Genomic DNA, 17,052 nt, shown 5'->3' with positions numbered 1-17,052 from the left:
CAGTGAAGGAACTTGTTTTCATTTTTATTTCTCATCTTTGATCACACTTGGCGTTGCTGGCCCAGCTGCTTCTGCACCAGCCCATTTTTACAATGAAGTGTTTCCTGTTTCAAGTTCATGTATTCCTAAACCTTGCACTTTCTGTTCATGGCTTCTTGAAACCACTTCTGGACGGATTCGTTTTTATGAGAATTGTTTTGAATAGCAGCACCTTGCACAGCAACATTTAGGTGGCACCTCTAAACTCATGTCCCTGATTATCTGACCTTCCAGAAGGGAGGCTCATGGCAGGCTTATTGGTTGAAAAGTGAGTCTCGGCAGGCTGGGGACGGTGTTGGAAATGGCTACGCTCTCTGGGATGTTTCTCTGAAGAGGGGGCTGCTTCCCGCCAGCAGCATTAGAAATGAGGCTGAGTGGGAGGTGAGAACTGTGGTGACTGACCCTTTTGTACTTCACAGGTGTGGGATGCTGGGAGTGGCTCCTTACTGCAGAAGCTACAAACTGACTTACCTGTGCTGGACATCTGCCCCTTCACAGTGAACCGCAGTAACTTCCTGGCCACTCTCACTGAGAAGATGGTGAAGTTCTACAAGTGGGAGTGAAAAAGGCTCTGTAAGCCTTCCGCAGAGAGGAGCTTCCGAAACGTGCTGCTAAACTACAATTCCCTGCTGCCCACATCAGTATGGTCCCAGCCTCGGCCTTCCTGCATTTGTTGCTCACAGGACAGGAACTGCCACGGCACCTCTCATGTTAGTGCATTCAGGAACTGGGACACACTGGTGCCTGGAGCACTGATGTTTTGTCTTTTCTCCCCTAACCTAATTTTTATCTGTCCTTATTCCTTCAGTTGATCCCAAGGTCGGTTTTCTCTATTCTCAGGCAAACTGGCAGCCTGCCTCAATGTAGTGCTCACTCTTGGCCTGTCTCCAGCTGCACAGTGTTTATAACTCCTTCCCCCTCCCAAGCACTGACACAGTGCTGGGACTTGCAAACTTCTTCAGAGAGTGACCCAAAGGAAAGGAACGTCTGAGACTCCTCCTGTACTTTGCAGTCCTGCTGCCTTTGCTGCATGAAGAAAGGGGCTTTAAGTAGCAGTTTGGCTGCTACCTTGTACTTAGATGGGCATTTTCCCAGGAATGTTGTGGACATGTCCTGTAAAGGACTTACTCAGCTGTTCCTATGCTCTTTTTGAGGCTTCTGGGCAAAGCAAGCTTGGTGGGGCTTTTCCATCAATCAAGTAAAGCCAGTTCTGTGTCATTAGTCTTTGCCACGGAGAAGATAGCTGTGGGATTGCAGTGAGAACACTTTTCTTCTGCATTTTCATATGCATATAGTATGAACCTTGCCTCCTCTTTAGGCGCAGCCCAGTCCAAACGTCATAGAACTGTCTTTTGTCTGGAGAAAGTCAGCAATAGGGTGGGGTGGGGAGACTTTTGTGCCTTTTGATGGTAGTTACAATTCATGTTAACCTTGCCTAAGGCTCAGGTGGCTGAACAGCATTTGAATTGAAAAACAAGAAAGAGAAAATGTTGGCTGCCTTGTTCCAAATTTAACAGGAACTGTTGGGGATTTCCTGAGGTTTGATTTTCACCAGAGGGTCACAGAATGGTCCCGGTCATCCTTGTCTGTGGCACAATTCTGCACATCCTAGATGTGAGTCTGAACTGGAATTCCCCATAAAGAGTTGGTGGCGTGGGGGGTGAGCCAAGGGGTTTGAGTGCCAAGTGTGCAGACTGATTCTCAGTTCCTGTGAGTAAGGACATTTCATTTTCTGACTTGGGGATGAACAGGATCTACATTTCATATTTGTATTTGCCAAAGGCAAACTATCAAGAAAGTTTCTCTGTATGGGGAACCTGTCCCCAGACACTGTTCCTTGCATGTAGTCTGTGTAAACGGCATCTTTCAGGTTACCAGATCCAGTGTGTCACTATTTAAATCCACAGAACAACTTTCCTTTCTAAAACTTGCAGGGATGTGAATTTCCTTTGTGCGTGTCCTCTTTAAAAATAAGATTATGTAAAATATATACCTCTCCATTTAATTGTATCTATTTTTCTGTGTGATATTTTGTTCCTCTATTTTTGTGATGTGAAAAATAAAGCATTTCTCATTATAGAACCTGCTTCTGCTGACGTAACTGTCTGACCCTGTGAAATGTGTGCTTCAGAAATGTGCTTCCATCTAGATTAATATAAACAAGGCTCTGTGTACTCTGGCAAGGATCCCTACATTTGATAGGACTTCCAGATTGGATGTGGGAATTTATTAGTAAATATACCTGAGAGGCTTCTAGTGAATGTAATGTGAAAATTGAATCCCCTGTGATGGCTTCCATATCAATATCAAGAGGAGTACTTGTGGCACCTTAGAGACTAACAAATTTATTTGGGCATAAGCTTTCGTGGGCTACAGCCCACATAGAATCATAGACTATTAGGGTTGGAAGGGACCTCAGGAGGTCATCTAGTCCAACCCCCTGCTCCAAGCAGGACCAATCCCCAGATTTTTACCCCAGTTCCCTTAATGGCCCCCTCAGGGATTGAACTCACAACCCTGGGTTTAGTAGGCCAATGCTCAAACCCCTGAGCTATCCCTCCCCCCATCATCAGATGCATAGAATGGAACATAGAGTAAGAAGATATATATACATACAGAGAACATGAGAAGGTGGAAGTTGCCCAACCAATTCTAAGAGGCTAATTAATTAAGATGAGCTATTAGCAGCAGGAGAAAAAAAACTTTTGTAGTGAGAATCAAGATGGCCCGTTTCAGACAGTTGACAAAAAGGTGAGGATACTTAACATGGGGAAATAGATTCAATTTGTGTAATGATCCAGCCACTCCCAGTCTCTATTCAAGCCCAAATTAATAGTATCTAATTTGCATATTAATTCAAGTTCAGCAGTTTCTTGTTGGAGTCGGTTTTTGAAGCTTTTCTGTTGCAAAATTGCCCCCTTTAAAGGTAGCTCAGCAGAGAGGCTGCACCGTGCAGCTTCCAGAGGGAAAAGGCCCCCCCCGGTTAATGCTGGGGAAGGAAGCCTACTTGCCCTGTTACACTGTGCTGCTGCCTAGTCTCCATTAGCCGATTGCCTTTACGCCAGTGCTCAGCTGGAGATGAATGGGTGCTAAGGCACGGGCATTGACGAGGTATGAGAGACTTTCGGGACAGTCACTCCCTCGCGCTGCAGTACTGAGGGATGTCCCCCCACCTGATCACTCCAGCAGGTGTGCTTCGGGGAGCTCCTGGCTTAACCTCATCCGTAGCTAACAGCCCCTGGAGACACAGCGGGGGCTAGAGGCTAGTCAGTTTGCACAGCCAGACAGAGGCGGGGTAGTAGTGGTAGCGTAATGGGACAGCCTTTCTTCTTTCCGCACTAGGCTGCCAAAGGCTCCTCCGCCCCCTCCTAGAGAGCAGGTTACCCCCCCTCCCCACTACACTTAAAGGGGGATCCAGCCCCCATGAAAACAAAGAAGCGGTCTTACTCCTCCCCCCGGGAGAATTGCCATGTAAAAAGCAATCTCCGACCGCTAAATCTGCCCCAGTACTGTTGGCACACACGGCCTCGGACCACGGGGCACCGAGTTGGTCTGGAGCAGAGGCAGCCTGAGGAGCGAAAGACCCGGTGCAGTCTAGCTCTAAGACAGGCTTTGTTTTGCCTTGACTACCTGTTCCCTCAGAGCCTGGAGAGCTGAAGCCCTCAGCACCGAGCAGTGCTATGGCGCCACATGCTATTCCTATATATTACAGCAAGCCCGCAGTACCGGCAGCACAGATGCTGACTAACCTCTGTGTGCCTCCTATGCCTGCACCTAACTTCCCAGTGCCGCAACATTTCGTTAGCCAGGCAGACCTTTTCGCTGCCTCCGCCCTGGGCACACTCTTCGGCACAGATGGCACCCCAGCCAGACCAGCCATGAGTCTCATGGCTACACCTGCTGGCTCAGCCCCTCCTCTCTCAAGCGATGAGGATCAACTGGCTGTAGGGATGGGGACTCCATGCCATTCATCACCCAAACCTGGAACCTCATGGCTACAACCCACAGCGTGGCGACCCCCTCAATGGATGCCCCCCAATGGCCCTCCCACCAAACTGGCCATATTGGGACCTGTGTGCACTGTCACGGAGTCACCGGACGATGCTCTGGAACTACTCCCTATGAAGCCAGTCAGGACTCTGGGGGAGCCTCCTCCTTGTGAGCAGACTGTCTCCAGGGCAAGAAGCTTACACAGCTTTGACCTTCCTGGGTCTGACCTCAGAGCATTCACATCCTATTCTCACATGGTGCGCTTCCCACAGCAAGTCCGCACAGCCGGGGTTCCTGGGGAAGCCAGAGGGCCCTGCACCCCAACTCCGCAGTCAGATGTGACTCTCAGCCAGCCAGTAACACAGAAGGTTTATTAGACGACAGGAACACAGTCCAAAACAGAGTTTGTAGGTACAGAAACTGGACCCCTAAGTCAGGTCCATCTTGAGGCCAGGGAGGCCAGACCCCAGGTCTGGGCCTCCCTCTTTCCCCAGCCAGCTCCAAACTGAAACCCGCTCCAGCCCCTCCTCTGGCCTTTGTCTCTTTCCTGGGCTAGGAGGTCACCTGATCTCTTTGTTCTCCAACACATTCAGTTGGCACCTTGCAGAGGAGGGGCCCAGGCCATCAGTTGCCAGGAGACAGGATGTCAGCCATTCTCTGTGCAGACAGCATCACCCTGGCCCTCTAAGGCTCTGCAACAATCACATACCCTTATCCCACCACCTAGATACTTGAATTGCATAGGGGAAACTGAGGCACCCACACAGTATTCAGAGAAAACATTATGAACGTTCCCACTTTGTCTCAGGCACTGTACAGGGCTCACTATATTCAGCCCTCTAACCAATCCAGGTCCAAAACACCAAGATCAGGTAGATCTACTTCGCTGGTTACCCCAGCTTCCCCTGAAGTCACTGGGGAGGAGCAAGAGGGCAACAAGGACTTAACAGAGGGTGACATCCTACCTCCTACCCGTATTTCTTCCTCATCCCCGGAGGACACAATCATGCCTCCCCCCCCCCCCCCCCACTGGGGAACAACTTTAAATCTTTCCAAGATCTATTCAAGCGTGTGGCTGATTCCCTAGGCATCTGCTTAGAAGAGCTGCCAGAGACACAGCATAAGCTCACTGACATTCTCCATGCCTCTTCTACTGTAAAGATTGCATTGCCAACTCATTCTGCCATTATGGACCTGGCAAAAACAGTCTGGCAGACACCGGCCACGGCCCCACCTTTCTTGTTCAGACAAAAGTATTACGTGCCAGCAAAAGGGGCTGAGTTCATCTTCACTCACCCTAGCCCAAATTCACTGGTTGTGGAAGCTGTTAATCAAAGGGGGAAACAACACCTGGCTCATACCACCCCTTATGACAAAGACTGGAAATGCCTTGACCTGTTTGGTAGAAAGGCCTGTTCCTCAGCGACTCTTCAGTTATGCATCGTTAACTACTCTGCACTATTAGCCAAATACACTCACAACATTTTTGCACAGATGTCTGTTTATTGAGCATCTCCCAACAGGCAAAAAAGAACAATACAAAGCAAGCATCTCATAAGGTTCCTTGATTGCCAGGACAACCTTGCAGGCATCATTGGATTCTGCAGACACAATGGCTCGCTCCATTGCCATGTCAGTAGTCATGCAGAGGGCCTCTTGGCTCCACCTTTCTGGCTTCCCCAAGGAAATCCAGACCACGATCGAGGACTTACCTTTTAAGGGACAGAAACTCTTTGTGGACGCCACGGAGGCAGCCTTCCATACCCTCAAGGACTCCCGTGCCACACTGAAAACCTTGGGAACTCATGTACCTAATAACAAAAAGAAACAGGGCGCATTTTACACCCAGCGATTCCGTACTGCTCTGTATAGCCAGCCGCAGAGATAGTACTACCAATGTCGCAAACAATGTCAGCCAAGACAACAACAGACAGACAATCCACCACGTCCCAACCATCTACTTCTAGACAGGCATTTTGAAGTGTTAGGTTGAGGGCATGAGAGCCTCTCAAATTCATTGCCACAACCATCTCTCGATTCCAGTTCTTTTGGAGACGGCTTAACACTTTTCTATCTGGTCTGGGCAACCATTACATCGGACAAATGGGTTCTGGAAATTATACGCAAGGGCTATTCCATCCCCTTCACCTCTATTCCGCCAACCCACCCCCATTCCTCATCCCTCTTCAGGGACCCTTCTCATGAGCACCTACTACAGCGGGAAATAAATCACCTCGTGCAACTTGGTGCCGTAGAACCTGTACCTCCCAAATGCAGGAGCACCAGGTTTTATTCGCACTGTTTCCTCACTGTAATAACCTTAGTCCCAGATTTGGACCTTAGCGTCCAAAATATGGGGGTTAGCATGAAAACCTCCAAGCTTAGTTACCAGCTTGGACCTGGTACCTGCTGCCACCACCCAAAAAATTAGAGTGTTTTGGGGCACTCTGGTCCCCCTGAAAAACCTTCCCTGGGGACCCCAAGACCCAAATCCCTTGAGTCTCACAACAAAGGGAAATAATCCTTTTTCCCTTCCCCCCTCCAGGTGCTCCTGGAGAGATACACAGACACAAGCTCTGTGAACCCAAACAGAGTGAATCTCCCTCTCTGTTCCCAATCCTGGAAACAAAAAGTACTTTCCTATTCCCCCCAGAGGGAATGCAAAAATCAGGCTAGCAATCCAACACACAGATCTCCCCGATTCCTTCCTCCCACCAATTCCCTGGTGAGTACAGACTCAATTTCCCTGAAGTAAAGAAAAACTCCAACAGGTCTTAAAAGAAAGCTTTATATAAAAAGAAAGAAAAATAAGTACAAATGTTCTCTCTGTATTAGATGATACAACACAGGGTCAATTGCTTAAAAGAATATTGAATAAACAGCCTTATTCAAAAAGAATACAAATCAAAGCACTCCAGCACTTATATTCATGCAAATACCAAAGAAAAGAAACCATAGAACTTACTATCTGATCTCTTTGTCCTTACACTTAGAAACAGAAGATTAGAAAACAGAACTACTTCTCCAAAGCTCAGAGAAAGCAGGCAGGCAGAAAACAAAGACCCAGACACACACTTCCCTCCACCCAGAGTTGAAAAAATCCGGTTTCCTGATTGGTCCTCTGGTCAGGTGCTTCAGGTGAAAGAGACATTAACCCTTAGCTATCTGTTTATGACACGCCCCCCAAATTGCAGACAGTGGGGAAGCTCACTGGCGGCGATTTCCTTCTAGAACTTGAAAATAAACAGATTAATACAACACATAGGCCTTTACATATACTCCTAAGTATATAACTAACAGACTTCTACATTTTAAGAACACTTTTTAACTACTGAATTCTGGGAAACTCTCACGGGAGAGTGCATCAGCTACTTTGTTAGAAGCTCCTGTGATGTGTTGAATTTCAAAATCAAAATCTTGGAGAGCTAAACTCCAACGAAGAAGTTTCTTGTTGTTCCCCTTGGCAGTATGAAGCCACTTTAGTGCAGCATGGTCAGTTTGTAGTTGGAACCGCCGTCCCCAAACATATGGGCGTAGCTTTTCCAGGGCGTACACAATGGCATAGCATTCCTTTTCACTGACTGACCAGTGACTTTCCCTCTCAGACAGTTTCTTGCTGAGAAACACGACAGGATGGAAGTTGTGATCTGTTGCTTCCTGCATGAGCACCGCTCCTATACCACGCTCAGATGCATCTGTGGTTACTAGGAATGGCTTGTCAAAATCCGGGGCCCTGAGCACGGGGTCAGACATGAGCATCGCCTTAAGCTGGGTAAAGGCCTTTTGACACTCATTAGTCCACTTAACGGCATTTGGCTGGGTCTTTTTGGTCAGGTCGGTCAATGGGGCAGCGATTTGGCTGTAGTGTGGTACAAATCGCCTGTAGTATCCGGCCAAGCCTAAGAAGGATTGGACCTGCTTCTTGGACCGTGGGACAGGCCACTTTTGGATAGCATCCACCTTGGCCTGTAGGGGGTTAATGGTTCCTCGACCCACCTGGTGCCCCAGGTAAGTCACTCTGTTTTGGCCTATTTGACACTTTTTGGCCTTAACAGTTAGTCCTGCCTGCCTGATGCGCTCAAAGACCTTTTCCAGGTGTAGTAGGTGTTCGGGCCAGGAGTCTGAAAAAATGGCCACATCATCGAGGTAGGCAACTGCAAATTCTCCCAGTCCAGCTAGTAGACCATCTACCAGCCTCTGGAAGGTGGCGGGTGCATTTCGAAGGCCGAAAGGAAGGACATTGAATTCATACACCCCCGCATGGGTGACGAATGCTGACCTCTCCTTGGCAGGTTCATCTAGCGGTACTTGCCAGTACCCCTTGGTTAAGTCTATTGTAGAGATGAACTGGGCACATCCCAACTTTTGCAATAGCTCATCGGTACGTGGCATTGGATAGTTGTCCGGACGAGTTACAGCATTTAGCTTACGGTAGTCCACGCAAAAGCGTATTTCCCCATCTGGTTTGGGTACCAGAACCACTGGAGATGCCCATGCACTGGTAGATGAGCGGATTATACCCATCTGTAGCATGTTCTGGATCTCCCGTTCTATAGCAGCTTGGGCATGAGGAGACACCCGGTAGGGTGGGGTTCTGATTGGGTGAGCATTACCTGTATCAATGGAGTGGTATGCCCGTTCAGTCCGTCCTGGGGTGGCTGAGAACAATGGGGCGAAGCTAGTGCACAGCTCCTTGATTTGTTGCCGCTGCAGATGTTCCAGGGTGGTTGAGAGGTTGACCTCTTCCACGCCACCGTCTTTTTTCCCGTCGTAGTAGACACCGTCAGGCCACTCAGCATCCTCTCCCTGGACTGTAAACTGACAAACCTGTAAGTCTCTGGAATAGAAAGGCTTGAGAGAATTAACATGGTACACTTTAGGCTTTAGTGAGGAATTGGGAAATGCTATGAGGTAGTTTACAGCTCCCAGGCGCTCTTGGACCGTGAATGGCCCTTCCCATGATGCTTCCATCTTATGGGCCTGTTGCGCCTTCAAGACCATAACCTGGTCTTCTACCTTGAAGGAACGTTCTATGGCATGTCTGTCATACCAGGCCTTTTGCTCTTCTTGAGCATCCTTTAGGTTCTCTCTAGAAAGGGCTAAAGAGTGTCGGAGGGTGCTTTGTAGGTTGCTTACAAAGTCCAGAATGTTAGTTCCTGGAGAAGGCGTAAACCCCTCCCATTGCTGCTTCACCAACTGTAATGGCCCCTTAACCTCGTGACCATACACCAGTTCAAATGGTGAAAACCCTAAACTGGGATGTGGTACAGCCCTGTAGGCAAACAGCAACTGCTGCAACACTAGGTCCCAATTATTGGAGAATTCGTTGATGAATTTTCGTATCATGGCCCCCAAAGTTCCATTGAACCTTTCCACCAGGCCATTGGTTTGATGGTGGTACGGGGTGGCAACCAAGTGATTCACCCCATGAGTTTCCCACAGTTTTTCCATGGTCCCTGCCAGGAAATTAGACCCTGAATCTGTAAGGATGTCGCAGGGCCAACCTACCCTGGCAAAGATGTCTGTTAGGGCCAGGCACACAGTGTTAGCCCTGGTGTTGCCTAGAGCGACTGCTTCTGGCCATCGGGTAGCAAAGTCCACTAAAGTCAGTACGTACTGCTTTCCTCTGGGCGTCTTTTTGGGAAAGGGCCCAGAATATCCACAGCTACTCGCTGAAATGGGACCTCAATTATGGGGAGTGGCTGGAGAGGGGCCTTGACCTGGTCTTGAGGCTTACCCACTCTTTGGCATACCTCACAAGACCGGACATACTTGGCAACGTCCTTGCCCATCCCCTCCCAGTGGAAGGACTTCCCCAACCGGTCCTTGGTTCTGTTCACCCCAGCATGGCCACTGGGATGATCATGGGCTAAGCTTAAGAGCTTCCCCCGGTACTTAGTTGGAACCACCAACTGTTTTTGCGGCTGCCATTCTTCCCGGTGTCCACCAGAAAGAATTTCCTTGTATAAAATCCTTGGTCTATAACAAACCGGGATCGATTAGAAGAGCTGAGAGGCGGTGGGGTGTTCCGTGCCGCCGCCCAAGCTTTCTGAAGGCTGTCATCCGCTTCCTGCTCAGTCTGGAACTGTTCCCTTGAGGCTGGGGTCACCAGTTCTTCCTCAGACTGTGGACTTGGGCTTGGTCCCTCTGGAAGCGATGTAGGTGATGGGGTTGTTTCCGTTGCTGGTGAACCGCTCTCCGCTGGTGCACCTGAGGGTATTTCAGGCTCTGGCTGAGCCTTTTGGGTATGGCTGTCTGTTGCTTCTGCCAGTTGTGGCTCGCTGGCGCCCTCTGGCGTTGAGTTTGAAGATGTGGTTGCACTTGCTGGTGCTGGTTGCTGTTCCAGTTCCGGGCCTGGGACTGGAGGTGCTGTGGCTGTTTCAGTGGTTGGCATGGAATCCGGGTCCACTACCTCTGTCTGGGTCTCTGGTAACACAGACGGGGCCTCTGTGGACGGCTCAGGAACAGGAATGGGTCTGGAAGCTTGCCTGGTTTGGCTACGTGTAACCATTCCCACTCTCTTGGCCCGCCTCACCTGGTTGGCCAAGTCTTCCCCCAGTAGCATGGGGATAGGATAATTGTCATAGACTGCAAAAGTCCACATTCCTGACCAGCCTTTGTACTGGACAGGCAGTTGAGCTGTAGGCAAGTCTACAGCTTGTGACATGAAGGGGTAAATGGTAACTTTGGCCTTTGGGTTGATGAATTTGGGGTCAATGAAGGATTGGTGGATAGCTGACACTTGTGCCCCCGTGTCTCTCCACGCAGTAACCTTCTTTCCACCCACTCTCAAATTTTCCCTTCGCTCCAAGGGTATTTGAGAGGCATCCGGGCCTGGGGATCTTTGGTGTGATGGTGGTGTAATGAATTGCACGCGCATGGTGTTCTTGGGACACTTGGCCTTGATATGTCCCAGTTCATTACACTTAAAGCATCTTCCATCTGATGGGTCACTGGGCCGAGGTGAGTTACTGGAGACTGGTGAGGTTGAAGGGTAGGGTATCTGTGGCTTTACTTGGGTGGTATGTGGGGTCTTTGGCTGTCCTCGGTTGTAGGGTTTATGGTCTGTGTGCCCCCTGGGGTAATCGTTCCCCTTGACAGTAGCTTTCTTGCTTTCTGCCAGTTCCATCCATTTGGCTCCAATCTCCCCCGCCTCAGCGATATTCTTGGGGTTTCCATCTTGTATGTACCGTGTGATGTTTTCAGGAACACCATCCAAGAACTGCTCCATTTGTATGAGGAGGTTCAGTTCTTCCAAGGTTTGAATGTTGTTTCCTGTTAGCCAGGCCTCATAGTTTTTTGCAATGTAGTAGGCGTGTTTGGGAAATGACACCTCTGGTTTCCACTTTTGGGTTCTGAAGCGCCGACGGGCATGATCTGGGGTTATCCCCATCCTGTATCTGGCCTTGGTTAGAAAAAGTTTATAGTCATTCATTTGCTGCTTAGGCATTTCAGCTGCCACCTCTGCTAAAGGTCCACTGAGCTGTGACCTCAATTCTACCATGTAGTGGTCTTCGGGAATCTTGTACCCAAGACAAGCTCTTTCAAAATTTTCCAAGAAGGCCTCGGTGTCATCACCTGCCTTGTAGGTGGGAAATTTCCTGTGCTGTGGAGCAATAATTGGCGCCGGGTTGTTAGGGTTGGCTGGCACAGGCAGCCCAGCTTTTGCCAACTCCAGTTCATGTTTTCTCTGTTTTTTCTTCTCTTCATTCTCTTTTTGTTGTTTTTCCATTTCTTTTTGTTGTTTTTCCATTTCTTTTTGGTGCTTTTCCATTTCTCGGCGGTGCTTTTCCATTTCTCGGCGGTGGGCCACCTCTTCTTCTTCTAGTTTTCTTTTGTGTGCTGCCTCTTGGGCTGCTTGTTCTCTTTGGTAGGCTGCCTGTTCTCTTTGGTAGGCTGCCTCTTTGATCTGTTCTTCTCTTTCTTTCATCTCCATCTCTTTTTGTTTTATTTCCAGTTGCTGTTTGTGTTTTTCCATCTCTCGCCTGTGTTCAGCTTCTTTGATTTGTCCTTCGGCCTCAATTTTTGCCTTAGAAGTCATGATTCCTGTTTTCTTGTGTTGGGGTGCCCTCCGGTGTTTATCTTCTGAACTGCAGGTTCTCTGTTGCCTCCTGAAGTCTGCCTAGCAACAGTGCTTTTTTCCTTTTCTCTCTCTAGCTAATGTTCAATGAAGGGAAACCAGAAAAACCACTTTATTTGCATGCATATAAGTGCTGGTACTTGCCTCCTAATGGGAGGGCTATTGCATGACAAAAGACCCTTAACATGCAAGCCACAAACTGCGAGAGAGAGCAGAAAAAAAAAATTCTCTCTGGTTCCCTTTTAAAACCAACTGTTTCTCTCTGCTAAAAAGCCCTTAGCAGAGAAAAGAAAAATATAATATTCCTACTGGCTTCTGGATTTTGTCTATCTCCCACCGCTGCCACCATGTAATAACCTTAGTCCCAGATTTGGACCTTAGCGTCCAAAATATGGGGGTTAGCATGAAAACCTCCAAGCTTAGTTACCAGCTTGGACCTGGTACCTGCTGCCACCACCCAAAAAATTAGAGTGTTTTGGGGCACTCTGGTCCCCCTGAAAAACCTTCCCTGGGGACCCCAAGACCCAAATCCCTTGAGTCTCACAACAAAGGGAAATAATCCTTTTTCCCTTCCCCCCTCCAGGTGCTCCTGGAGAGATACACAGACACAAGCTCTGTGAACCCAAACAGAGTGAATCTCCCTCTCTGTTCCCAATCCTGGAAACAAAAAGTACTTTCCTATTCCCCCCAGAGGGAATGCAAAAATCAGGCTAGCAATCCAACACACAGATCTCCCCGATTCCTTCCTCCCACCAATTCCCTGGTGAGTACAGACTCAATTTCCCTGAAGTAAAGAAAAACTCCAACAGGTCTTAAAAGAAAGCTTTATATAAAAAGAAAGAAAAATAAGTACAAATGTTCTCTCTGTATTAGATGATACAACACAGGGTCAATTGCTTAAAAGAATATTGAATAAACAGCCTTATTCAAAAAGAATACAAATCAAAGCACTCCAGCACTTATATTCATGCAAATACCAAAGAAAAGAAACCATAGAACTTACTATCTGATCTCTTTGTCCTTACACTTAGAAACAGAAGATTAGAAAACAGAACTACTTCTCCAAAGCTCAGAGAAAGCAGGCAGGCAGAAAACAAAGACCCAGACACACACTTCCCTCCACCCAGAGTTGAAAAAATCCGGTTTCCTGATTGGTCCTCTGGTCAGGTGCTTCAGGTGAAAGAGACATTAACCCTTAGCTATCTGTTTATGACACTCACCCAAAAGAAAATGGGCGGCTAGAGCCCCATATAGGACTTGCGCAAGCTAAACAAGTTTATCAGAACTCAGCATTTTAAAACAGTTACCCTTGTAACCATAATCCTGGCATTGGAGAAGGGAGATTGGTTCTTGGCCCTTGACCTCCAGGATGTTTATTTCCATGTTACCATACATCCTGCACATACAAGGTTCCTTCATTTCACAGTAGTCAACTTACATTTCCAGTACAAAGTGTTCCCATTTGGACTTTCCACCACCACGCAAGTTTTCTCCAAAGTCCTTGCTGTGGTTGCAGCCCATCTTTGCAGACAGGGTAATTCTATTCCCCTACCTGGACGATTGCCTGTTGAAAGTTTCTACATACCAACAGGTGATAGACACTTTGTCGCTCACTGCAAATCTGTTCAGAAGACTAGCCTACAAATCAGTGCCCTAAAATCCATCCTAATTCTAACCCAACCGTTGAAATTCAGATATGCCCACCTGGACTGCACTACGCCATTGGCAAGTCTACCCCAATAACGCTTCCTGACATTAACGAACCTCATAGCAACCATAGAAAACAGCCTGCAGACATACACCAGGTTATGCCTCCAACTTCCAGGACACGTCAGCAACCACGTTTGTCGTGAAACATGCACGGCTTCATACGAGGCACCTTCAGGCATGGCGCCATACAGTATATATTCCTCATAGACATTCTGTTCACAAGTGACTGACCATGCCCACCACAATAAAGAACTTGTTATCCTGGTGGACAAATCATTTTAACATCTGCACAGGTGTCCTGTTTCAATGACACACCCCATCATTAACAATAATCACAGATATGTCTCTCTTGGGCTGGGGGGCACATCTGTCTGAACATACCATCCAGGGCAGATGGTCCTCCATGGAGTCCGTGCTCCACATAAATCTATTGGAGTTCCAGGCGGTCCGCAATGCATGCCACCATTTTCTGCCCCTCATTCGCAACAAGACAGTGCAGATCCTTACAGACAATTTGGCCACCATGTTTTATATCAATCGCCAAGATGGAGCTCAATCTTACCTGCTCTGCACAGAGGCAGTTCACCTTTGGCAGTAGTGTGTCTCCCACAACATAGACCTCAAAGCAGCCTACCTACCGGGAAGACAAAACAGCACAGAGGACGAGCTAAGTAGAAACTTCTCCCAGACACACGAATGGGAAATGGACCCAGAAATCCTCACCACTATCTTCCAACGCTGGGGTTTCCCCACAGTAGATCTTTTTGCAATGTCCCACAATACCAAGTGCCCTCAATACTGCTCCCAGGCAGAACTCGGGGATGCCTTCCTCATGATGGGAAGCGCCTCTAATGTACGCTTTTCCCCCCGATTCCTCTGATGTCTTGTGTCCTTTACAAGATAAAACAGGACAGATACCGAGTAATCCTGATCGCACCAAGGTGGCCCAGACAAACCTGGTTTCCCTACCTCAACCAGATGATCACAACAACATCGTGGCCCCTTCCACTTGTACCTCACCTACTCACACAGGACTCAGGTCATGTCTGTCACCCCAACATCCCGATCCTCCATCTCAAGGCATGGCTAATCTGTGGCTGACACCTAGGAGGCAGGCTGTTCCACAGAGATCCATGATATTTTGGTGAACAACAGATGATTAACCACATGGAAAACATATACTCAGAAGTGGCATCATTTCTCCATATGGTGCGGAGACAGACAACTCACAACCCTCAAATGACTCCACTACCCACAGTACTTGAGTATATGCTGACCCTAAAAAAATCGGGACTTTCTATCAGTTCACTCAGGGTTCACTTATCTGAAATCACAGCATTCCATTCCAGAGTAGATGGCCTCACTATATTTGGGCATCCTCTCACTAAACGCTTCCTCAAGAGTATATAGAACACTTACCCTACAGTCAGAGACCCTACCACTATGTGGGACCTTAACTTATTTCCCCATACCCTCATGGGCAAACCTTTCTGAGCCTCTGGCTACCTGCTCACTATTTCACTTGTCCATGAAAGTCACCTTCCTAGTCGCAATTACGTCGGCACGACGGGCTGGAGAGCTTGGTGCCCTGATGGTAACGTCACCTTACCCCATATTGCTCAAGGACAAGGTAACCCTTCTCCCACATCTGAAATTCATACCTAAAGTGGCCCCATCCTTCCATCTCAACTAGCCCAACTACTTACCTGTATTCTTCCCAACACTGCACACTGACAGCAGGGAAGCATCTTTTCATGCTTTGGGTGTTTGTAGAGCACTCACATTCTATAGAGATAGAACAAAGACATTCAGAAAAGCCGCTAGACTGTTCATTTCCACAGTGGAATGATCTCAAGGACTAATCATTTCCAAATGACTTTCAAAATGAATATCGGAGTGCATCCAATTATGCTACTGAAAACGTGACCTAGATTTCCCCCCCCCCCCCCCCGCTCTTTACATGCACTCCACCAGAGCTATATCCACATCAATAACCTTTCTAAAGATATACCCATCACTGATACATGTAAAGCAGCTACCTGGGCATCAGCCCACGCCTTCACCAGACATTACGCCGTAGAGAAGCAATTGGCTGCTGACGCTCATTTCAGAGAATTGCTGTTATCCACTGCTCAGTAAATATCTCTGAAGCCCTTCCTTCCACTGAGGGGCACTGCTCCATAGGCACCTAAGAGTGGAGCACCCACAGGGACATTCCTCGAAGGAGAAGAGGTTACTCACTTGTGCAGTAACTGATGTTCTTCGAATGGTTGTTCATGTCCATTCAAAGTAGGTGTGTGTGCACCGCGTGCACACCAGCCGGAAGATTTTCCCCTAGCAGTGCCCATAGGGTTGGCCCTGGCACCCCCTGGAGTGGCACCACTACGGCGCCCTATAAAGGGGCCCGCGGATCCTTCACCCGTCAGTTCCTTCTTACCGCCGGTGACGGCTAGCTGGAACTTCGCTTGCTGATAGCAAGTTTAGCAGTGTTCCATCCTCATGTATATAGTTAGTCTATCTAGATCAGTTGTACATAGTTCTTTGCTGTTGGGGGCCCCCCCCACCTACTCGTTGCTCTGCTGGGGTATGCCCAGGTCTCCTGGGTTTAAACTCTGCAAGGACTGCGGAAAGTTCATGCCAAAGAATGACCCACACTCTGGTAGTTTGAGGTGCCTTGGGGAGAGCCACCAAAGGAACCGGTGCACTATTTGCAGGGGCTTCCATCCCAGAGCTCTCAAAGACAGAGCATAAAGATTTAGAGTTCTTCTGATGGAGGCTGCCTTGCGGCCATCTTCGGACCCGGAGCCGGCCAATGTGATGCCCAGCACGTCATCATCGGTGCAAAGCGCCCCGGCACCAGCATCAGGACTTAGGGCCTAGCCCAAATCCTCCAAAACCCGGCACTGGAGGGAGTCAGGTCAGAAGAAGCCGGCCTCAGTATGGCACTGCTTGCCCTCCCTGGTGCCCGCTAAGAAGAAGAGGCCAGTGAGGGAGCAATCACCCCGCCAGGACCTCCACAGGCCGACGCCGTCCGCCGGTACAAGTGGACAGGCTGGGCAACAGCCCCCGGGTGCTCCGTCGACTCCTGCACTGGAGAGAGGGCAGTCGAGTCTGGAGCGACCAACATCCCCAGACCTTAGCGAAGACGTGCGTTCCCCCTCGACGCCGGAAGAAATTCGAGGCGGCCTCAGACCTGCTGAGACTCCCGGTACCAGCCTCCTCACATCGTGGCA

General features: G+C 48.7%; 1 protein-coding gene across 6 annotated transcripts in view; it reads left to right on the top strand.

Annotated features, from left to right (window-relative positions):
* Nucleotides 1–2,121, top strand: part of RFWD3 (ring finger and WD repeat domain 3) — a 97,813-nt gene extending 95,692 nt beyond the window's left edge. For all 6 annotated transcript variants that reach the window (XM_050922381.1, XM_050922378.1, XM_050922382.1 and 3 more), the window contains one exon: nt 459–2,121. In XM_050922381.1, the coding sequence (XP_050778338.1) occupies nt 459–602 (144 nt within the window). In that variant the 3' untranslated portion in view covers nt 603–2,121. The remainder of the gene's footprint in view (nt 1–458) is intronic.
* The last annotated feature ends 14,931 nt before the right edge of the window (nt 2,122–17,052 follow it).

The sequence above is a fragment of the Gopherus flavomarginatus genome, chromosome 14 (genome assembly GCF_025201925.1).
Source record: "Gopherus flavomarginatus isolate rGopFla2 chromosome 14, rGopFla2.mat.asm, whole genome shotgun sequence".
Lineage (NCBI taxonomy): Eukaryota > Metazoa > Chordata > Testudines > Testudinidae > Gopherus > Gopherus flavomarginatus.
The sequence above is the reverse complement of the archived record's forward strand: the minus strand, read 5'-3'. Positions and strand labels throughout refer to the sequence as shown.